Source organism: Giraffa tippelskirchi, chromosome 2 (genome assembly GCF_054371585.1).
Source record: "Giraffa tippelskirchi isolate mGirTip1 chromosome 2, T2T-mGirTip1v1.2.pri, whole genome shotgun sequence".
Taxonomy (NCBI): domain Eukaryota; kingdom Metazoa; phylum Chordata; class Mammalia; order Artiodactyla; family Giraffidae; genus Giraffa; species Giraffa tippelskirchi.
In genome coordinates this window covers 14,617,564-14,641,096 of record NC_137276.1, presented here as the reverse complement: position 1 = coordinate 14,641,096, position 23,533 = coordinate 14,617,564, and the positions used below count along the sequence as shown (strand labels likewise).

Here is a 23,533-nt window from a genome sequence, read left to right as displayed (position 1 = left end):
CCCAGAGGACCCCCCACCGCCAGCCTGGCTTCCCCCTTGGCCTCCTCAGCATAAGGGGCCTCTCCCTACACTCCTCCACTTCCCACTCAGAGGGGCAGCCCTTAAAGAGCCGGCCCAGGACTCCACAGCCCTGATGAATCTACCAGTCTCTGCACCTCTTTCTTTTTCAGGCTAAAAATAAGAACTGTCCCGTTTCCAGGTCACATGTTTGTTGCTCAAGTCTTCCTGAGGGCTGGAAAATGAAAAAAGTCTAAACCATGAGTTTTGAGGATCCTTCCTGGGAAAACTCAGGCCCCTGGACAGTATCTCAGCAGACACCCAGGTCCCCGGGTCCCGTCTCTGGATCCCTGGACACTGCCTGAGGCCTGCCACCTAGGAAGAGCTCCCTGATGCCCAGGGCTCCCGTGGGCAGGGGAACCACACTTGGATCTCTTCCTTTTTAAAGAAGTTGTCTGTTTCTGGAACTTCCACTTTCTTTCCTCATCCCTATAAAAACAAATCTATTTTTGGCAGATGCATAGACTGAACCAGATTCTCACGCTGAACAGAGGAAGGGGAGAGCAGAGGAGACAGGCTGGGGCAGTGGAGGGAAGGAGGGGAATGAGGGGGGTGGGGTAAGGAGGGGACACTGTCCTTCCCTGAACTGGAGTAAAGCCACCTGGAGTAAAGCCCCAGACACGGAGGACAATGTAAGGTGCCCAGGGCCATCTGACTGTTTGGTGCTTGGTGTGTGTGTGTGTTAGTTGCTCAGTCACGTCTGACTCTTTGTGACTCCATGGGGTGTTGCCCACCAGTCTCCGTCCATGTGATTTTCCAGGCAAGAATACCAGAGTGGGTTGCCATTTCCTTCTCCAGGGTTGGCACTCAGGGTGGATTCAGTTGAGGTATTTGAAAGGAAAGGTCCATCCTTTCCTTTGAGTCCATGGTCACAGACCCAGCGTTAGAGGTGTGTCTCCTGGGAAGGGCAGCTCACTCCAGGAGGCATGGCAGAGGACGTCTATGATCTGGGTGATATTCCTCAGCCTGCTCAGGTGGAACGTTCTGGAAGCTGACTCCTAGGGTGAGCACTCATTTATTAACCCAGGGGACTAAGCACAAAAGGATCCTGCTCTGTCCCGGGATCATAATAACAGGTCAGTATGGCCGGCCACTCCTGCCATGAAGTCAGCCCCTCGTGGGAGCCCCTTCATGGCACAAGTTGTCTGCAAGTGTGAGGGGTGGAGGCCACGAGGGTTTGTGGCACCAGTGATGCCCTCCAGCACCCATGAGGGATGGGCTGGCCGTCGGCACTGCTGGTGCTCCTACTGCCCAAGGTGCCAAAGCCCAGAGGACACCACCCCCCCGCCCCACAGCCTGGCTTCCCCCTTGACCTCCTCGGTGTAAGGGGCCTCTCCCTACACTCCCCCACTACCCACTCAGAGAGGCAGCCCTTGACTCAGAGAGACCGGCCTTGACAACAAGACCTGGAAATGAATAAAGCTAGCAAGAAAACCGAGGCCAGCCCCTTCCCTTGTCCATCAGATCTCTTGGGAGGAAGCTGAGGAATGAGAAGGCTCCTGACCTCCTGGCTGTGGGCGACCTCTGCCTGCCTCCCGAGGAGGCCTGTAAATGCTGGGGGACAGCTGAGTGGGGTGACGGCCACCACAGCGTGCCTCTTGGGCCCCCGCCCGCCCCCAGCCCCACACTCACCTGGTAGGCAGCTTGTCTCATGAACTGCTTGGCCGGCTGCTTCCAGATGGCAGGCACTGTGATGACCCATCTGACATCAGAGTTCTCGAACTCCAAACCTGCCTGGTCACTCAGCTCCTGAAGCCAGAGAAAATGCAGCAGGTCAAGTGGACAGAACTGGTCCTCCCGTGGCTTCGCTGAAAATCCAGGTTTCTTGGCTACAAACTTTTGGGGCATCTATTCTGCAGCCCCCTGAACCTAACCAGCATCAGGAATAAGACTCTGTTGCCTGAATTTTCAGCAAACAGGGAGCTAACCAGCTCCTTCATTCACTGGATGTGGCTGCAGGTGGAGGCGGGCAGATCTGAGGCCTTTGGTCACTTCCTAGTCCTGTGACTTAGGGCAAGTGACCACGTCTCAGGCCTCAGCTTCCTTATCTGCACAATGGGGATAATAATAAGCTCATATCATTGTTGGGAGGAATGATCATTTTCTGAGAGCTCCACTTCCTGACAGCTTCCTCTGCCATGTCAATCTTGTTAAGCTCCTTTCATACCTCATCTCCATGAATCCATTTGGGAATCCTGTCTGCAAGAGATCGGCACGGGCCCTTTTCTACACATGGCAAACTAAGGCCTAGATGTCTTCAGTATCTCTGTGATGACTGACCAGCTAGAAAGGTGCAGAGCCAAACTCTGCACCCAGACCCAGGTCTATCTTGACGCTAAAGGCCAAGAAAGGTCTTAACGAAATTGTTACTTTGGTCTCGTATCTGGACAGTGCCTAGCCTACAGGAATCTTTAGCAACTGGTGGCATTTGTTATCAGAGTTGTCACTCACTCACCTTACTGCAAGCCCAGCACATCAGGGGGGTTTTCCTAGCAGGATGGGAAGGGTATGAACAACATGACCTAGCAAGAATGCTGCTGCCCTTGACTTTCAGTTAATGTAACACCTATCTACACACAGAAACAGGCTCACAGACATAGAGATCAGACTCGTGGTTGACAAGGGGGAGAGGGAGAGGACGAGGAATGGACTGGGAGTTTAAGGTTGGTAGATGCAAACTATTACATTTAGAATGGATAAACAACAAGGTCCTGCTGCACAGCACACGGGACTATATTCAGTCTCCCAGGATAACCGATAATGGAAAAGAATGTATTTTTTTAAATGTATATATATGTGTATAACTTTGCTGTACAGCAGAGACTGGCATCACATTGCAAATCAACTATACTTAAAAAAATAAAAGTCAGTGAGACCCACCTGGATAAACAGGATGGGTGGAAGCATCAGAGGTCTCAACCAGGCCCATGAAGACAAAATATGTCTCTAGAAAAGTTCTCTGACTCAGTATTCCCACCGGGAAAATGAGAAGAATAACAGTAACCCACAGCGTTACTGGCAAGATTAAATGAGAAGACACGAGGAACATCCAGCCCAGAGAAGACCTCTGATCAATGCTGACTCCACCTGCCCCCCCACCCCCTGCTGCCACATTCAACAGACAAATCTGAAAACAAGCCTGGGGGTGGTGGTTTAGTTGCCAAGTGGTGTCCAACTCCTGCGACCTCATGGACTGCAGCCCTCCAGGCTCCTCTGTCCTGGGATTTCTCAAGCAAGAATACTGGAGTGGGTTGCCATTCCCTTCTCCAGGGGATCTTCCTGACCCAGGGATTGAACCCATGTCTCCAGCTTGGCTGGTGGATTCTTCACCACTAAGTTACCTCAGAAATATATACATACATATATATGTATATATATATATCCACATATATGTATGTATGTAGATATATATATGTATGTAGATATATATATATACTTCTTCAAATTCTTTTCCATTATAGGTTATTATAAGATGCTGAATACAATTCCCTGTGTTATATATAGGTCCTTGTTTTTTTTTCCATTTTACACACAGTAGTGTCTATTAAGGGCTTCCCTGGTGGCTCAGCTGGTAAAGAATCTGTCCGCAAGGCAGAATACCTCGGTTTGATTCCTGGGATGAGAAGATCCCCTGGAGAAGGATTAGGGTACCCACTCCAGTATTCTTAGGCTTCCCTGGTGGCTCAGACACTAAAGAATCCCCCCTTGCAATGCAGAAGACCTGGGTTCCATCCCTGGGTTGGGAAGATACCCTGGAGGAGGGCATGGCAACCCACTCCGGTATTCTTGCCTGGAGAATCCCCATGGACAGAGGAGCCTGGCAGGCTATAGTCCATGGGGTTGCAAAGAGTTAGACATGACTGAGCGACTAAGCATAGCACAGCATAGTGCCTATTAATCCGAAACTCCTAATTTATCCCTCCCCACCCCTTTCCCCTTTGGTAACCATAAGTATGTTTTCTATGTCTGTAGATCTACTTCTGTTTTATACAGAAGTTCATTTGTATCATTTTTTTAGATTCTATATATATGTGATATATGATATTTGTCTTTGATTTACTTCACTTATATGACAATCTCTAGGTCCATCCACATTGCTGCAAATGACATTAGTTCATTCTTTTTAATGGCCGAGTAACATTCCATTGTATATTTGTTCCACATCTTCTTTACCCATTCATCTAGTCAATGGACATTTAGGTTACTTCCATGTCTTCATTATTGTATAATAAATAATGTTCCTATGAACCTTGGGGTGCATGTATCTTTTTAAATTGGCATGTACATTTTCATCTTTTCTGGATATATGTCCAGAAGTGGGATTACTGGTAAAACAGTCCTTTTCTGTTTGTGTTTATTTTTTGATCATGTTTTATGTCCTTGAGGGTTTCCCTGGGGGCTCAGCTGGTAAAGAATCCACCTGTAGTGTGGGAGGCCTGGGTTTGATCCCTGGGTTGGGAAGATCCCCTAGAGAAGGGAACGGCTGCCCACTCCAGTATTATGGCCTGGAGAATTCCATGGACTGGATAGTCCATGGGATTGCAAAGAGTCAGACAAGACTGAGCAACTTTCACTTTATGACAGGAGGTCAAAATGGCAATCTTGGACTGCAAGGAGATCCAATTAGTCCATCCTAAAGGAAATCAGTCCTGAATATTCATTGGAAGGACTGATGCTGAAGCTGAAGCTCCAATACTTTGGCAATCTGATGTGAAGAACTGACTCCTTGGAAAAGACCCTGATGCTTGGAAAGATTGAAGGCAGGAGGAGAAGGGGACGACAGTGGATGAGATGGTTGGCTGGCATCACTGACTCGATGCACATGAGTTTGAGCAAGCTCCGGGAGTTGGTGATGGACAGGGAAGCCTGGTGTGCTGCAGTCCATGGGGTTGCAAAGAGTTGGATATGACTGAGTGACTGAACTGAACTGAACTGATTTCTTTGCAGGTCTGCATTGGGCTGTAAAAGTAGGTGAGACTGTAATGGGTTGAGAGGGATGCTAAGGGTGCCACCTATATTAACCATCCAGCCTATTTTAAACTCTTTAAACAGGAAAAGGCTCAAAGATGAATGACGGGCTTTCCTAGCCATATGGAAAGTTGTCTGGTTGGGTTGTTTGCTCACCAGAGGGTGGAGACCAGCTTGGAAGGGAAGGAAGCTGGTTTGACTGGACATTTCCTGTCATGGCACTTTCACCGGCTGTCCCTTGTGAACAACGAGACCGCTCCAGGGATGTGATTTCTGAGATAATCTACTAGAGCTTATTCAGGTCCAACACGCAGCAGTCCGCTGCTCTGAATCCACCTGCCCCTCGAACACCAGCCAGCCTCTTGTGAAGGACCCAGTTCCTATACATCTCCTCAGACAGCTTTTCTTCACAACATGTTCCCTGCTGGGAGAAAGTTCCTGAAGCCTCTGGCTGAGCTGACAGGCACACAACCAACCCCCCATCCACCCATATTGTGCCTGATGGCCTCTGCCCCCTCCCTCCCCTGAAAGATGGACTGCTCAGGCCTGTCGTCACGTAATGGCCAACCTGAAACAGACTCCAAAGTCACAGACTTTCTCAGGTCCCACGTTTTCCCTGAGTTCCCGTGGCTCCTCATCTTAATCTGGAGACAGCCTGCCCCCGCCGGCCTCCCTTCATGCCTCTGCATCTTCCTCTAGGCACTAAGTCAGTCCCTCTGGAATTCCTCTCTTCAGGCCCACAGAGGGCCACCTCCTCTCCTGCTTTGATGCCTTCTGGACCCATGGCAGCTCCCTTTCACTGCAGCCATGAAATTAAAAGACACTTGCTCCTTGGAAGAAAAGTTATGACCAACCTAGACAGCATATTAAAAAGCAGAGACATTACTTTCCCAACAAAGGTCCTTCTAGTCAAAGCTATGGTTTTTCCAGTAGTGAAAGCTGGATGTGAGAGCTGGATAAAAAAAGCTGAGCGTCGAAGAATTGATGCTTTTGAACTGTGGTGTTGGAGAAGACTCTTGAGAGTCCCTTGGACAGCAAGGAGATCCAACCAGTCCATCCTAAAGGAAATCAGTCCTGAATATTCATTGGAAGGACTGATGCTGAAGCTGAAACTCCAATACTTTGGCCACCTGATGCGAAGAACTGACTCACTGGAAAAGACCCTGATGCTGGGAAAGATTGAAGGTAGGAGGAGAAGGGGACGACAGAGGATGAGATGGTTGGATGACATCACCGACTCAATGGACATGGGTTTGAGTAAACTCCGGGAGTTGGAGGTAGACAGGGAGGCCTGGCGTGCTGCAGGCCATGGGGTCGCAAAGAGTCGCACACGACTGAGCAGCTGAACTGAACTGGACCCACGGTGGCTCCCTTTCCATGGGTCCCCACTGGCCTCCCTGCTCCTGCCTCTGGCTGGTCACCACCTGCTTCCTGAAGTGAACCCACCTGTCTCCCTCCCACTTCCCTCCCCAGAGTCCTCTCCCCACCCCCTTTCACAGAAGGAACCACTCCCTCCCTCCACCGCATCCCATTTATCTCCTTGGTTTTCCTGTTCCTCAGATGAGCCCGCAGGTGGAGTCTCAGCCTCGCCCTCAGCCCTCGGACCTGCTTCAGGGTCTGAGAGAGCTGCCAACAGGTTCCTCTTCTCCCCTTGCGGGCCCTGAGGACCACGGTGGTCTCCCCTCCCCTAACACTATCCTCGTGGCCACTCACTGCCCTGAGAGAAGTCCTATGAGGGCTCCCCACCACCCAGGAAGAATTCCTTCTCCTGGCATTTGAGACTCTGCACAATCGCGTCCCCCGCCCACTGTGCCTGGTCTCTCTGCAGCCTTGCCCTTCGCCTGCTGCAAACTGCCTGCTCCCCCCAGCGGTTGGCTATGTCTTCTTTCCCCTGAGCTGTTCCTGGGCCATTCTACCAGGTGAAACACCTGCCCTGCCAGCTGCTGCATGTCAGAAGCCCCCAACCCCTCTCCGCCGGGGGGATTCCCTGCTGCTGTCGTTGGGTAGAATCTCTGCCTTCACTGAATCCCCAACACTCACCCATCAACTGCATACTCCGTTGCACTGTTTGTTTCCACACAACCAGAACTCGCAGAGGACCTGCCCCACACGAAGTACTCAAAACAAAAGGTACTTGAATGGATGAAAGCAGTGTTACATTCTCACTGCTTTGGCTCCTGCTAGCCCTATTTCTGGACTTTGCAAGTGGCGCTAGTGGTAAATAACCTGCCAATGCAGACGACTTAAGAGACGCAGGTTTGATCTCTGGGTCTGGAAGACCCCCCGGAGAAGGGCATGGAAATCCACTCCAGCATTCTTGCCTGAGGAATCCCATGGGCAGAGGAGCCTGGCTGGCTACGGTCCATAAGGTCAGGGACACAAATGAAGCGACTTAGCATGCACGTACGCAGCCCTATTTCTAGAATTCTATTCTGTTTCAAGAATTTACTAAATTTCTTCTGTTTGTTGTTTTGTTATTTTAGTCATTAGGTTGCGTCTGACTCTTTTGCCACCCCATGGACTGTAGCTCCTCTGTCCATGGGATTCTTCATGAAAGAATACTGGAGTGGGTTGCCATTTCCTTCTCTAGGGGATCTTCCCAACCCAGGGATCGAATTCATTCATGTCTCCTGCTTTAGCAGGCAGATTCTTTACCACTGAGCCACCCAGGAAGCCGCAAATTTCTTCTAGTGATCCCATAATACCAAATGCTTCTGAGGTTCCCGGTTCTTTTGAGACAGAGCTCAGTACAAGGCTCTTTAATCCCCTGATCTACACCCACTTGTCACCATGCCCATGGGAGGGGACTCTGAGCAGACTGCTATATTCCACTGGGAAACTAGCCGTTTTCTTCATTTTGAGCCATCAGTGAACAAACCTTTGCGGAGGACCAACCAAGGGGGGCTTATTCAGCGGGTCAGCTTCTTCCACCGGGCCTGGGGTGGAAGCCATGGAGAGAGACAGCAACAACTATTTGCCAAGTGTTTACTCCATTTCGAGCCCCAAGGGAGGCATTTAACATTCAATCTTTCACTTATTATCAAACGACCGCCAAGGCAGTTACCTGCCTCCCTCTTCACATTAGGTATGTGGGTATCAGAGAGGTTGAGCACCTTGCCCAGGATCAAACAGCTGGGACATGGGTCTCCTATCTTTCTTTCGTTTGTTTTACTGAGATATAATTCACATGCCATAAAACTCACCTTTAAAGCATACAGTTCAGTGGGTGTTAGTATATTCACAAGGTGGTGTGACATTCCCACTGTCTAACTTCATCATCCCCCCAAAGAAACCCAAACCCCCAGCAGTCACTCCTCACGCCCACGCCCCCCGCCCCCTGCCTCTGACAATCACTCATCTACTTTCTGTCTCCATGGATTTGCCTCTTCTGGACATTTTCTACAAATGGAATCCTACCCTAGGTAGCCTTTTGTATCCGGCTTCTTTCACTTAGCATCATGTTGTCAATGTTCATCTGTGTCACGGCATATATCAGTACTTCATTCCTTTTTTAAGGCTGAATAATATTCCAGTGTATGGGTGGATCCCATTTAGTTACCCATTCATCCACGGATGGACATGTCAGTTGTTTCTGCCTTTTTGGTTATTATGAACAGGGCTGCTATAAACATTCAGGCACAAGTTTTTATGTGAATATATGTTTTCTTTTCTCGTGGTTAGAACCTCCAGGTCACTCTGTGTTTAACCTTTTTTTTTTAGTTAGTTATTTTTTGGCTGTGCTGGGTCTTGGTTGCTGCATGGGCTTTACTTGCCCTTGCGGTGAGCAGGGCTGCTCTCTTGTTGGGTGTGGGGTGTGCTCTGTTGTGTGGCTTCTCACTGCTGTGGCCTCTCCTGTTGTAGGTCATGGGCTCTAGGATGTGTGGGCTTCGGTAGTTTCAGCTCTCAGGCTCTAGAGCACAGGCTCAAGAGCTTGTGACACACGGGTTTTAGTTGCTCTGCAGCATGTGGAATCTTCCCGGACCAGGGATCGAACCCCCGTCTCTTGCACTGGTAGGCAGATTCTTTACCACTGAGCCACTAGGGAAGCCCCTGTGTTTAACCTTTTGAGGAACTGCCAGGCTGTTCTCCACAGCAATTGCACCATGTTCCCTTCCCACCAGCAGCGCACATGGGTGCATCGTGCTTTCAGAATACAAAGCCCACATTCTCTCCCCAGAAACTGTCTAGCAGGCAGGTGCCCCTCCACAGTACAGGCTCTAGTATGTACCTACCTTTAGTGCTTGTTCCTTAAAGTACTGCAGGGCATAAGCAAAGATTTCAAGGGCTTTGACTTTCTTGCCATTTGCTGCTGTCAGGTCTGTATCCATGGTGAGGTCCTGGAGGGGAGAATGAAGTGAGATAGGAAGAAGAAGGCCTCCCTTCTGGCTTTAGGCACTGCCACTTGGAGATCCAGGAATCCCAGCGAACCATGTTTGTGTTTCCCGCAGACTAGGATGGCATGCCCCCAGGACAGGGCTGGCAGCATCGCCCCCTTACTGTGTAAGAGGCCCTGGCTGTTCCCCCCAACCCCATCTCCACTGCTCTCCTCCCTCCCTCTTTTTTCCCTCTTCTGGACCCTCTGGGAGCAGAGGTCTTGGGGCAGCAACAGGGCCTGGAAAGAAAGAAAAGGTAGCAGCCGCCACTTCTGATGCAATTTACATACTATTTCTACACATGGACACACATGGTCACCCTTGGGAACCCTCCTAATCGAAGCCTAGATAATCATGCCAACTCACTGATGTGCATGGCACTAAACAGGCATGAAGCTTTCACTACCCGATGAGCTGCCAACCAAGTCACAAAAATAGAAGGGCTCCTATTTTAAGGCTTGTGCTGTCTAATCCACTGGGAGCCCAGCATCACTGCCTTTTTCCCCTGCCAGAAGCCACAGCAGCTGCTGCGTGCAGTCCTCGGGTGGAAGATGCTCTGTGAGATGCCAGATGGATTGAGGTCATTAAAAAATGATGAAAATAGTCCCCAGGGGGTGGGAATGGGCAGAGCAAACATCAGGAGGAAGCCCCTAAGTCTTCTGGAACCAGCAGACTTATCACCACTGGGGGGAAAAAAAAATCAGTGTGGCCTCTGGATTGATCCAGGTTGGGTAATTAGCCTTTGCCTTTGGAATGTGAAGGAGTATCAAGTGCTAAACTGGCCTCGTGGGATCTGCCCATCATCTCGACCCATTCGCACAAGCTCACTACTCCAACACCTGGGGCTAAGCAAAGATACCCCAACTTTGGTGTGGTGGCTCCCAGGCAGCTTCCAGGCACCAGGAAGACATGGGCTTGGAATTAAAAAATTCAAACTGAAAAAAAATTCTGGGCTTCCACCTGCGGGAGACTGCTATTAGGCCCCAAATCCCAGCAGGTAAAACAGGAAGGATGCTTTTCAAGCAGAAGTCAGTCTGCTTCAGAGAGAGACCACCACATGGATGAGCACAGAGCCCTGGAAGGCCGGGTGCTGGCTGCAGGATCTCCCGGTAACATCCATTTTGTCATCTGCAAACCCTTAACAGGAGACAGATAAAAGCAATACTAATAGAAGCTGGCAACTGACTTTAACTTGCTCAAGACCAGCATGGTTCTAAGTGCTTTGTGTATTTTGATTCCTTTAATCCTTACAACATCCCCGCAAAAAAAGCACAAGTAGTGCCCCCATTTCACAGATAAGGTAAAGCAAGGCAGGAGAGGCTCAGGGACTTGGATTAAGTATCTCAAAGGTGGCAGAGGTGGGATTTAAACCCAGACCATCTGGCTTCAGGGTCTGTGGTCCTAAACATATCACCACCCTGCATCTCTAAGTACTGTGTGCATTAAGGAAAATTTAAGGGATAAAATGCTTAAACTGAAAAAAATCCTATCCTATGGACCAACATTTCGATGAAGCCCAGGGGAGGGTCCTAATCGACTTGGCCGTCTTACTGAACCCTGGAAAGTAGGGAGCAAAACTGCTTCAGGCACTGAATCTCCAATTATTGGGGGGAGACTTGATTTTCTGAGCCACCTCCTTCCCCACACAGAGGGTTAAATAAGCTAGTTGTTACAGGTTGTTACTTCCAAACTGGTTCATTAATAGCCACTACCCTGAGCCCCCAAAAGGCCTCCCAGCCCCCAAGTCCTTCCTTCAGGACCTGTTGATCTCCCAACAATCCAGCAACTGAAGGGGGATCTCCCAGAACAGCAGGGCTCCCGAGCTCCCTATGCCTGTGCTCCATCCAGCCAGTGTCTCTCTGATGGGTCGATTTCCAAAGCAAACAAGTTGCTAAATATTCTGAATATCTCCCTGTCCATGCGTGCATCAGAAAATGTACTGTGTGGTCCACAAAAGTGTGGTGTGCTCCAGGATGTTCTAAAATCCAGGTGAATGGACGTTCATTTCTGCTTGGGAGAAACCTGAGGGCCCGCAAGGGTCAGAAGGGCTGGAGGAACCTCGGCTCTCGAATGTGGGGCACTTGGGGCCCGGGAGAGGCTGGCTCACCCCAGTCGTGTGCAGCTTCATCTTGAACTTCTCCAGGTACAGCCACTGCTTGGCCTCGTTGGGATCCAGGTCATGGTAAAAGTCCCTGGCGGCATACCCGAAACTGTGGAACTTCCTCTCCGGAGTCAACAGGATGGTGGTCGGAGTCTTCTGGTTGGATACCCCAGGGTCGCCTCCCTCCCATCGCCTGCCGCCAGGAAAGGAAAAGGTTATGGGCCTTCTTGCACAGATGTGAGCACCTACTGTGTGCATGGCTGGTACAGATGTGGGTGCTCACAGTGGCTGCTACAGGTGCACTCATTTTAGCTGGTTGAGTGGTGACCAGAGACACAATTTGAGTTAACAAGCAAAATAAAATGGACAAGGGCCAGGTTCTTGCTCAGTAACAAAGTCTGTTTTATCCTTTCACTCAAAGTTTACTGAGCATCTACTTTGTGCCAGGTGCTGGTGACACAGAGATAAAACATTTATATTTCTGCCTTCAAATAACTCACAACATAGTAGGTAACTGTGTCTGTGTGTGTTTGGTTTGCAGTTTGGCTTTTTAATCTGCAAGCACTCAAGAACAGATGGATCCTCTTTGAAACAGGTATGGCAGAAACACACACATAAATACCTGCTTCATCAGATGGAGGTGAAGACTCCACAGATATAGCCCAGAGAGGTCAGAGGAGGCAGAGGTGCCAGAGATGGGAGGCTTGGAAAGAATGCAGGGTTCAGGAGAGACTTGAAGGATGGACAGACAGCTGGATGTTGAAAGAGGGATGGACACTGCAGGCTGCTCAGAGGTGGGCAAGCACGGGGCATGTATGGGGAATGCCAGGTGACTGTGTGGGTTGGAGAAAGCGTGTAAATGAGGAAAGTGATTGTGCTTGGGTGGGGAAAACAAGACTGGAAAGGTGGTGAGGACCCTGAGGAGTGAGAGATTTAATCAGTGAGTAATAGGGAGCCACTAAAGGTTTTAGAGCAGGCGTGGGACAGAATCAGAGCTATTGTTGACCAAAGCAAACTGGACTAAAGGGAGGGAGACTAGAAGCCAGGAGGCTGAGAACAGAGCTCAGGTCTCAAGGTGAGGGAGCTCGTACAAGGATAGAGAGCCCTGGGAAGAGAGAGAGGGGATGATGAGGAGGAACCATCCAGAAGGAGAACCAAGCCAAATGGCCTCACCGGTAAGCAGGCGCCAGGGCACCCCACAGGTTTCAAGCTGAGGAGTCTGGAGGAGAGAGTGTCCCTCACAGATGCCAGCAGTCCTGGCCAAGAAGTAGTCAGGAGGAAACATGGAGGGCTTTATTTGAAAGTGCTGGCATTGAACTCCCAGGAGGTGCTTGAAGGTGCAAGCCAGGAAAAGATTCAGGCAAGAAATAGACCCGGGTGCCCCCATCCTGGGGTGACAGTCACAGTGGCAGGTGGATGAGAGCGCTGATGGGAACAACTCTCATCAGAATGGCTCTGATGGAGAGAAGGGACCATCTCCTGCATGTCTGTGTGCTGAGCAGGAGCCAGAAACCAGGAGGGGTGAGTACAGACAGACTGGAGGATGCGATGGGATTAGATCCTGGAACTGATGGGAAGTGTGATGGAACAAGCAGCGGGTAGGTTGAGCCCCAGAAAAGCTTCCTTCCTCCTCGCAGACAGGAGAAAAGTAAAGAGAGTGGAGAAGACAGGTGACTGGATGCTTCTCCCTTCTTTGGGGCCACAGCAGAGAAGCCCTAGCTGCCAGGAGGACAGGATGCTGTCTCCTCTACCAGGTCCTGGCTCAGCAGGTGGCTCCAGTCCTGCCATGCGACCCCTACAAGCAGCCTCTGGGGGAGACACAGTGCACCAGGGGAAGAGCATCTTTCTCCCCAGCCTGCCCTCCTGGCTGGGCTCACACCTGCCGCCACCATCACAGTCCAGATGGAGAGCCAACATCCACCTAGACCTGCCATGCAGGTGGGGCTGGAGTCATCCATGGCTGGTTTCCGGTCAAGCTCCATCCACCCAGGGAGCCAAGTCCCCATAGTGACCCCGCTGAGATGCGGAGATGATCACCATCCCAGGCAGACACTGGTGCCTAGACCAGGGATGCGTTCCACACAGAACCTTTAAGAAATAGGTTTTCCAGGACTATGAACACTGACATTTCCAGTAGATAATGGACTTCCAGAGTTTTTGCCCTTCAAATGTTCAATTCTTCATTCCTATTTAAATATAAAAAATTAAACTTTCTCATTCATAATTCTGTCAGTCTGGATCAAGGTGATATTAACATGTTCTGACTGAAATAAAATTCAGGTAGAACCTCCCTCCAAAATCTCTACAATTACTAAGATAACACCCCTAGAGACCCTGAACTCTGTGAAGGCTTTGTAAGAATTCCTCTCCAGCAAGTTCAAAGTTATTTCTGCTCCTTTCTCCTTTGTCAATTTTCACTTCATGACTCTCCCTTTAGAAATAAATTTTTTAAAACAACAATATAGAAGCCAATAAATGTTGATTCAAGTTTATGGGGGCTTCCCTGGTGACTCAGATGGTAAAGAATCTGCCTGCAGTTCAGGTTTAATCCCTAGGTCAGGAAGATCCCCTGAAGAAGGGAATGGTGACCCACTTCAGCATTCTTGTCTGGAGAATCCCATGGACAGAGGAGCCTACAGTCCATAGGGTTGCAAAGAGTTGGACATGACTTAGCAACTAAACAACAATAACAAAGCACTTGATTGGAAATCTCACTGCATTTGCACACACACTCTGAGAAGCAGGTGAGATTAGGCCAAGCAGGGCCAGAATCCACGAAGGACCTGCCTACTAAGCACTATTCATCTGCTCATTGGACGATTCCCTCTCCCCTTCCCCAGAGCCCTCTCCCCTCCCCCAGAGCCCTCCCCCAAGTCTCCATAGTGACAGTGACTGGCGCCAGCCTCTGCCCCTCTGATGCTCACCTCATCACGTGGATGCATTCTGGCTCCTTGGTGAAGCTGTAGGCATAGCCGCTGGACGTGGTCCCAAAGTCGATGGCCACCACCACGAGAAACGTCTGCTGCTCAGAGATGTTCGGGTCGGCATCATTCTGCAGATACACCCAGTGGGGTACAGGGCATGGGTGGGGGCAGTCAAGCCCAGCTTTCAGGAGGGTTCCACCCTGCCCTGCTGTGCACCCACTGCAGACAGAAGGACATTCCACGTTTGGTTCAAGTCTGCCACATGGTGAGCCCTGGGGAGAGGACAGGCCTGCCTCCATGCCCCCCTGACCAACTCAGGGAAAAATGGAGGGTCCTCCTGGGTGGAGGGCTGGGCCAGATCACTGGAGAGGGCACCTACCTACACATGCGCACTATAGCCTTTATCAACCAAGCGTGAACGTGGCAAATTACAGAAACGCTTCCGTTTGAACCAGAAGCCCAGTGGTTCCCCAAGTGACACTGTCTTCCCCCCACTGCTCTCCCCCAGGCCCTACACAGACCTCCAGACCCTACTCAGCTGTGCCCTGTGCACCTGCCAGGTGACCCCTCCATCTGGGTGTGTGGTGCGGGGGTGTAGGGCTCAGCATACCAGGGACCCTGCCTGGTCCTGCCACAGTCAGCCATGTGACCCTGCTGAGTTCTGTCCCCTTGGGGCCCAGAGCCTTTCCTCATCTGTCAAGTCAGTAGGTCAAGTCATTCCAGATTTCCAAAAAAATTTTTAAAGCAGTATAGACTTCCTTTCTAATACCCACAGAATTTCAAATTATACCAATCAACTTGGGATCTGAAGAGTATTGATTGGTTAGAGCAGGGGGTGACAGCCCCACCTACCTGGCCTTTCGTCACACTGCGCTCCATCCCCTTAGGTGACCCTGAAGCTTTTCCAGAGAACCCTCAGGGTACAGAGTTTGAAAACCACAGGACGCGGCTCTTCGGTGCCCAAGCCTCTCAGTTTTCCCAAGCCTGAGGGAGTTCCAGAATGCAGGCCTTTCCATGGAAGCCAAGACAGTGCCGGGAAAACCAGGACAAGCAGGCGTCCCTCCCTAGCGATGGCTCTGAAGTTCTCAGCAGTGTCTTCTTTGTGGATCTGAGCAGCTCCTATAAAACCGCCCTTCCCTCCTGGTACTTCTCTCTGGTTGGCTACGTGTACATCCCTTGAACAGCTGCCCCACAATATCCATCTGGGGCAGTGTGGGAACCAATGCCTAGTCTCCAGCCCCCCTCCCCCTGACACCCCCACATGCCCAGGTCTACTCTCCCGGGCAAGCTGGTACAGAAGCAGCTAGAGCCACAGGTTTTGGCCACAGCGCTTAACTGCACTGGAAAAACCACTGCTTTTCACTGATTCGCCCACCGGCCAGATGTGGCTGCGTCCTCCCAAGAGGGTGCCCCGCAGTCTCTGAGCCCTGAGTCTTTAACGAGCTGCTCCCACCTTGCCTGCTCATGTTATCCACACCCAGGCCAATGGCTGCAGAAGCACCAGCCACTCCACGGAAAGCCTTTTCTGTCCCAGAGTAGGGAGAGCCGACTCGGAAAGCAAAGGTAATCGGCACTCACATTCTGCCCCTTCCCCCATCCTCCCCACACATACACATTTCTTACCACAATGTGGGAAGGGGACAGAGGTGTTATTCCTGTGTCGCCCAGGCTCCGGGCCGGAGATGAATATGCAGACGTGGGGGCCGTTTCTGAAAGGAAAGACAAGTGCATCCTTAGAGGTGGTGCACGCGGAGCAGGAGAGCTGAAATGAGGACTGCGTGGCTTTGCTCCTGCAGGGAGTGTTCTCGTCCTCGGAAAGGCAGCTAACGGAGGGCCAGGCTGAACTCCACCCCGAACGGTGGGGTGTCTGATCTGGTTGCCCCATATTTGGTATTTAAAACTTGACCCAATGAGACGCTCCTCTTCTCCCAGTGATCACCAAGCCTCTCACTAAGTGCAGTCAATCTCTCAGCACTTAGCACAGAGGCTGCCCAGTGCCTAAACCTACCTTCTGTAGAGCCCATTCTTAACCCAGGCACCAGTATATGGACCAGAGAAAACTGGAGCCCCCCTGAGATGATGTGCAAATTTTGCGTTCATTTTCTTGTAAGGTCATCCACAGGCTTCAGGTTTCCAAAGGGTTTTGGGGACCCCACCCAAGATTAACAACCCTAATCACCACATCAGAGGACAGGGGTTCGACTTCCAGAAAGAACTTTGCTTAGTAGAAGCATCACCTCCTCCCTTCCTTCCTGCACGAGGCCCTGCCGGAACACGGGGAACTCGTCTCACTTCAGCAATGCTGAAGGGTTTGGACATTCAATAAGAAAAACCACAGCAGAAAGACAGATAGATTAGCGTTCCTGGGCCCATAGTCAGGGCCCCACAACAGACAGAGGTCAAAACAGAGAAGAGCCAGGAGCGAGGCAGCCTGAACATCATTTTGCCGATTCCCCTGCTGCTCTTACGATTACTCAGACAACTTCTGAAACTCTGCCAGAGCCCCGTGGCTCTCACTCAGGGATGAGTTCCCAAGAGGGAGTCGCCCCTGGCCCTGGTCAGTGCTGGAAGCTCCAGACCCTCTCCCTGCCTGCTTCCCAGAACTGGGATCTTGCAGGGCAGCAGAACAAGGATGGTGGACTCCCCTGTAGAGGTGATGGCCAGACTCTTGGCATTGACAAGTCCCAGGTACCATCCAGGGAGTTCTGCAAATACTGCTCCATTCAGTATATAGGCTAATACCTGCTGGAAAAAAATGGGTAATTTGCTACAATATATGTGGTCAAGGAAACCCAGAGTCTAGGAGGTATCTGAGAAAGACCTGTCTGCTTCTAGGGAGGCACCAGGAGTGGCTCCATCTGCGTCTGCTGCCAAATCACTTTGGTTAATCCCACGCGCTTACTGATTTCTTTTCCTGCTTGGTGAGCACTCAAACAGCATCATTATAGTGGATGCCAAACGAGTTGAGGGAATAAAAGGAATCATGAAAGAGGGAATGCAAAGCCTCGGATCTGCACAGCCACCTCCCCACTCTGCAGGCATCTGTTCCCTCTCCTCCCAATGAGGCTCAGTTCCAACCTTTGGGAGAAAGGCGCAGAAGCAAGTTAAGTACAGAAACGAAAAATCAATCTGTGGGGGAAAGGACTTAAACAGACCTTTCTCCAGAGAAGATATGCTAATGGTTGATAAGCATGTGAAAGATGCTTAACACATTAGTCATTAGAGAAATGCACTCATAAGTCAATAGGGAAATCAAAACCACAGTGAGATACTGCTTCACTCTCACTAGGATGGCTATAATATTTTTTTTTTAAAAAAGGAAATAACAAATGCTGGCAAGGATGTGGAAATATTGAAATCCCCTGTATATATCTTGTGGGAATGCAAAATGGTACAGCCGCTGTGATAAACAGTTTGGTAGTTTCTTAAAAAGTGAGATGTAGTCTTACAATAGACCCAATTCCTTTCCTAGGAATTCCACTCCTGAGTATCTATCTACCCAAAAGAATTGAAAACAAGGATGCCTGTATGTGCACCTTCATTGCAGCACTGTTTACAAAAACCAAAAAGTAAAAACAACCCAAGTATACATCAACAGGTAAATGGATAAAAAAAAAATACATACATCCATTCAATGGATTATTATTCAGCTGTAAAAAGGAATGAAATTCTTATAGATGATACACCATGGATGAACTAGAAAAAATTATGCTAAGTGAAATACGCTGGACATAAGAGAAAAAATATTACCTCATATTCAGAACAGGCAAATATAGATAGTCAATAGAAAAACAGAATAGTCAAATTCATAGAGATAGACAGTAGACTAGAGGTAGTCAGGGGCTGAGGGAGCATAGATGGATGAGGAATACAAAATTTCCATTTTTGATGATGAAAAAGTTTTAGAAAGAGTAGTAAATGGTTACACAACATTGCGAATGTATTGATGCCATTGATTTGTACACCTTCAAATGGTTAAAATGGAAAATTTTATGTTATATATACTTTACCACAATAAAAAAAATCAACTTGCTCATCTGAGAGAGGAAGAAGCTTCAGGTCCTACTAGCACTCTGGTTCAATGCTCTTGAAAAGAAAATGGAGACATAAGCCTGGCTCCTGGACCAGCCCACTAAACTTCAGCTTCTTTGCTTACCACCCAGCACAGGGTAACTCCTTCCATAAAAGCAGGGGAAGTTCAGCATCTTCACTAGTGAGAAGTCTGCCCTGACCCCACCACCCCTGGGGCAGGTGGCATCAGAGAGATGCCATCCTGTACCGAGAGCCACCCTCTCTCCACCTGCTACCTGGAAGGCCTGGGGCCATGTGTCCATATTTGCACAGAAGGTCTTGGAGGAAACCAAATGTCTAATTGCCCAGAAAATCTGGTGTTGGCAATTAGTAAACAAGCTATTATCAGCAGACAAACCATCCACCCCGCTGACTGCTTGGTCCTAATTATCCCATCACTCAGCCCTTCTCAGAGCATGGCCCACTGACTTGTAGAAGAGCAGGTGTTGGGCCGCACCCGGAACACATGCCTTGGGCCCCAGGAGGACTCCAGGACATGTGAGGACAAGAATCAAGGATTTTTTTGGTTCTCCCTGTACCTCCTTCAATCTCCCTCCCACCCTGCCTCTGGTTCAGTGGAAATAAATCATTTGACTTGATCGCTCAGCCAGGCCTAGAGGCAATTGAACTTCACGGCTGTTCTCCATTAGAAATTAAAATGCAGCTGCATTGTGTGATGATTTAAAACTGATTTGCATGGATGGTATGGAGGAGCAAGATCTTTACATACATTTGCATATGAAGCACGCCCATAACTGTAGCTCTATAGATCCCAAATCAACGATGATTCACCAGTTTATGTGCATCAACCCGCCACAGGAATATACAAAGCCTGCAGTGACAAATTCGTTCTCAAGCTGATATATCTTTATTTAACTATTTAAGATGTCAAAGAGGTGCTCAAAAATTCTTAGGGAAAAGAATATGGAAATGACTACTTTAGCCCCTGAGGGATGTGGTAAGTTTTCTGGTGTGCTAATAATCCCAACCAACCTTTTTTTTTTTTTTTAATGTGTTTCTTTTTAATTGGAGGATAATTGCTTTACAATATTATGTTGGTTTCTGCCATATATCAACATGAATCAGCCATAGATATAAGTACGTCTCCTCTCTCTTGAACCTCCCTCCCACCTCCCACCGCATCCCACCTCTTTAGGTTGTCACAGAGCACTGGGTTTGAGCTCCCTGCGTCATACAGCAAATTTCCATTGGCTACCTATGCTTCAGTGCCAACCAATCTTGAGAGCTTTCGTTCAATAGGTGATTAAAAAGAAACACAACAGGGTCAATGGAATATTATCTGTTGTTCTATGGATAATTGGCAGATCTAAGCTAATAGTAGGAGAGAGTTGATACATGGAATGTCTAATGTACAAGGTACGTGCTGTGTGTTCTGGCTACCAATTAAACCTGGGCCATTATCTACAGTAAGAAATACCAACTGTCATTAATTGTGACCCTGTTTATGCTTCTCTGTAAAGCCTATATAATAATATCTGCCCTGAGACGACTCCCACCTACATGATATTCCGGTTCAGTACACACGAAGTGACTTGGGCATTACAGGAGCAGAAGAGAAAGGCAATGCTAAAAGCCTGACAAGACTAGAGATTTTTAGAGCACAGGCTTGGAAGAGAGAAAGGAAACTGATGGAAACTGATGCCAATCTGCAGAGGTAGGGATAGGGGTTGATGAAACAGATTAAAGAAAAATTGCTTTACCAGGAGTGTGGTCCAGGGCAGAGCCGAGGCATCTGGGAGTTCTAAGAAATACCTACTCTGCTGTTTCAACTAGATTAAACAGATCCTCAAAGCATCTTCCATTTCAAGCACTAAGTACCCTGAAACGCAGTAACATAGAGGGATTTGATGATTTCACATCACGGAATCAGAAAAACACAGAATATTTCAAGAATGCGAAGTATCAGCCACAGAATTAAGCGGAGAAGGAAGAGACCGGAAGCTTTCTACCACCAGAAAGTAATCCTCAGGTCTTTTTGACATTAGTCATAGATGATTTACCATTAGTTAGGTCATTTACTTACCGTGCATATTTTTTAGTTTAGTGAATATAAAAATAAATCTGAGTTTTTTTCTAGGGCTTGTTATGCAGAGTGAAGCAAGTCATAAAGAGAAAAACAAGTATCATGTATTAATGCGTATATATGGAATCTAGACAGATGGTACTGATAAACCTATTCGCAGGGCAGGAATAGAGACTCAGACATAGAGAATTGACTTACGGACAGAGCAGGGGCAGGAGAGGGTGGGACGAATTGAGAGAGTAACATCGAAATATTGATTTATTCATTACCATATATAAAATGGGTAGCTAATGGGAAGTTGCGTATAACACAAGGAGCTCAACCTGGTGCTCTGTGACAATCTGGAGGGGGTGAATGGGGTGGGAGGTGGGAAGGAGGTTCAAGAAGGAGGGGACATATGCATACCTATGGCTGATTCATGTTGATGTATGGCAGGAACCAACACAATATTGTAAAACAATTATCCTCCAATTAAAAATAATTTTTTTAAAAAAGAAAAATAATAAGAGTATCTACAACATTTTAAATAAATAAATACAGGTGTTCCTAAGTTCACTCTTAACTTGTGACTCAGCCCCCAAAACATTCTTCAACCAAGTCATTTAAAAAATAATTTTTGCAGCAAAGAGGAATATATAAATAAATGAAAATATTTATGCAGCCAAGTAGAGGATATCAACAAGTAAAAATTAGACTCAACGAACAAGTCTCCTGCCACAGGATTTTTTAGACCCCAAAGCAGGTAATAGAGGAGGAACTAGTTGAACTTGTGAGGTTAATACTCATCACTTGCCTTAAGTATAATAATTAAAATATAGGCTTCATCAGAGTTCCTGCTATTAAATGCGAGACATGTAAAAGCCAGACACCTTTTTATTTGCTCCTGGCTCTAATGGCTTTAATCAAAGCAGACGCTTCTAAAATAAAAAATAGTTGACAAAAGAACCTCAGGGACAGCCGTAATTCATGAATGTGCTATTGTTGTTCTCTGCTGGAGACATTAGTCAGCAAATGGCCGTGAGCAGAATCGTGGACTTTCTGAGATACATTAAATCGATCCTGCTCCATAAATACATTTTAAAAGAAGAAGACAAAACCATCGGGCTGATGTTATTTTACAAGGCTCTAGGCTCATGCAAAATGACAGGTGGTCTCAAACAATGGTGACTCCCCAGATTTTTCAAACAAGCCTCCTTGCTAGCTTTCAGATTTATGTTCTATCACACAAATGCTGTATTTCCAAAGGATTTTTAAGATCTAGTCCTTATGATTTCTTAAAATGCGATATATATGCTCATTTCTTTTCTCCTGATAACAGTGAGACAACAGGTATTTGCTGACAATTGCCTAAAATCAGGCTCTTTGAAAAAACGCTCTCCCTTTCTCTCTCCTTATATCCCCTCCTTGTAGTATCATCTTTGAAAATTGATCAGTTCAAGGTCATGTGTAGGTTACTGGCAAATACCTTTTAAGAAGGAAAATAAAAAATTTTTATTACCCTATAACAGACTGCATGGCTAGCTGAACTAATGCATTATTACCGTAAACTCAACTTCCATTTCAGTAAATAATTTATGGGGTTTTTTTTTTTTCAATCACCATGGTTGATGTTCAGAGTAAATGGAAATTTTATTGGTGTGAACCAGGAGACCCTCCGAGCTTCAAAGAACACTGAGTGTAAAATAGCTTCTCTCTAAATGCTGAATAATAATTATAGAAATAAGCATTTACAATGGGAGAAAAAACAGCATCAGGCAGTGGGGGCCTGTATCAACCCATCCTGACAGCAGCATTTTCCAGTTACCTTCCCCCTCACTAAATGGTTTAGGAGATGAGATGCCCCAGTGAGAGCGAACTGGGCAGTGAGGTTTCCCCAGAGGCAGTGAGATCCCCAAGTTCCTGCAACCTCAGACCATGAGTGGGGCACAGTTCATAATTTCTCTCTTAACCACAGGTTCACAGGCACATGTGTGTCCAGGCAGCTGCTGTGGGGAGGTGAGGAAATGCCTTATAAACCAACAAGCTTTCCTATTAATTTTCACAAATTATATGCAGCAACCTCACAGCCCCTGCCCACTGGGACCCAGCATTTGGAGAGGCTCCACCAGATCACCCCATACACAGTATTAAGATACTTTTGTCCACTTGGCTTCTCTTTCACAGACCCTGGGCTCATCTGGGCAAAGCCATGCCTTACTCACCTCTGACTCCTCAGCTCATGACTTGTCACAGGCACTCAGTATATTTTGGATGGATAAATGATTGGATAGATGGACATATGGAAGAATGGATGGATGGATGGATGGATGGGTGGTTAGGGGGTAGATGAGTGGTTAGGTGGGTGAGTGGGTGAGTAGATGGCTGAGTGGGTGGATGCATAGATGGATGATTGGGTAGGTAGATGGATGGATGGATAGATGGGTGGTTGTGTGGGTAGACAGAGCGGTGGATGGATGGGTCGGTGGATATTTCTATGTGTGCCCAAAAGTGGACTCAGTGACTATCCATAGACTTAGAGGGCCACTGAGGTCTTTCCCAATTGAGGCATCAAACAAACCCTCCCCCGGGTCAGGATATTAGTAATTAACATGCTGAGTTACCTCCACCAATGTAGGCATACATGTATGCATGTGTGACGAAGTCCATCTCTCCTCAGATGTCCCCCCTGGTCAATGCAACCATCATAGCTCCCAGAAGGGAGATCTCCTAAGATTACTCCTTCCCTTCTCACTGCACTCCCAAGCCCTGTCATTCCTACTTCTTAGCATCTCTCAAATTCATCCTTCCTCTGCAACCTCACTGTCACAACGTTGGTCCAGATCCTGCTGACCCTTATCAGGGTTCCCACACTACGTCTCTCAGCCTCCCCACTCTGAGTCTCTCCATCCAAGTCAGGATTCCCTGCAGTCTGAGGCACCTGGTCAGAGCTGAGGTCTGCTCATATTACTTGACCAGGCTAGGGCCTTCTGTTCCCATCCCCCACAGGATAAATCTA

At 48.2% G+C, this 23,533-nt stretch overlaps 1 protein-coding gene across 5 annotated transcripts in view; it reads right to left on the bottom strand.

The window, feature by feature from the left end:
- HSPA12A (heat shock protein family A (Hsp70) member 12A) overlaps positions 1 to 23,533 on the bottom strand; it is a 173,353-nt gene that overhangs the window by 18,432 nt on the left and 131,388 nt on the right. For all 5 annotated transcript variants that reach the window (XR_014077799.1, XM_081573472.1, XM_081573471.1 and 2 more), the window contains 5 exons: positions 16,047 to 16,132; positions 14,424 to 14,551; positions 11,506 to 11,692; positions 9,258 to 9,362; positions 1,690 to 1,806 (listed from right to left, as the gene is read on the bottom strand). Coding sequence is in view for 4 of the 5 variants with exons in the window: in XM_081573472.1 (XP_081429598.1) it covers positions 1,690 to 1,806; positions 9,258 to 9,362; positions 11,506 to 11,692; positions 14,424 to 14,551; positions 16,047 to 16,132 (623 nt within the window). In the remaining variant the exon portion in view is untranslated. The remainder of the gene's footprint in view (positions 1 to 1,689; positions 1,807 to 9,257; positions 9,363 to 11,505; positions 11,693 to 14,423; positions 14,552 to 16,046; positions 16,133 to 23,533) is intronic.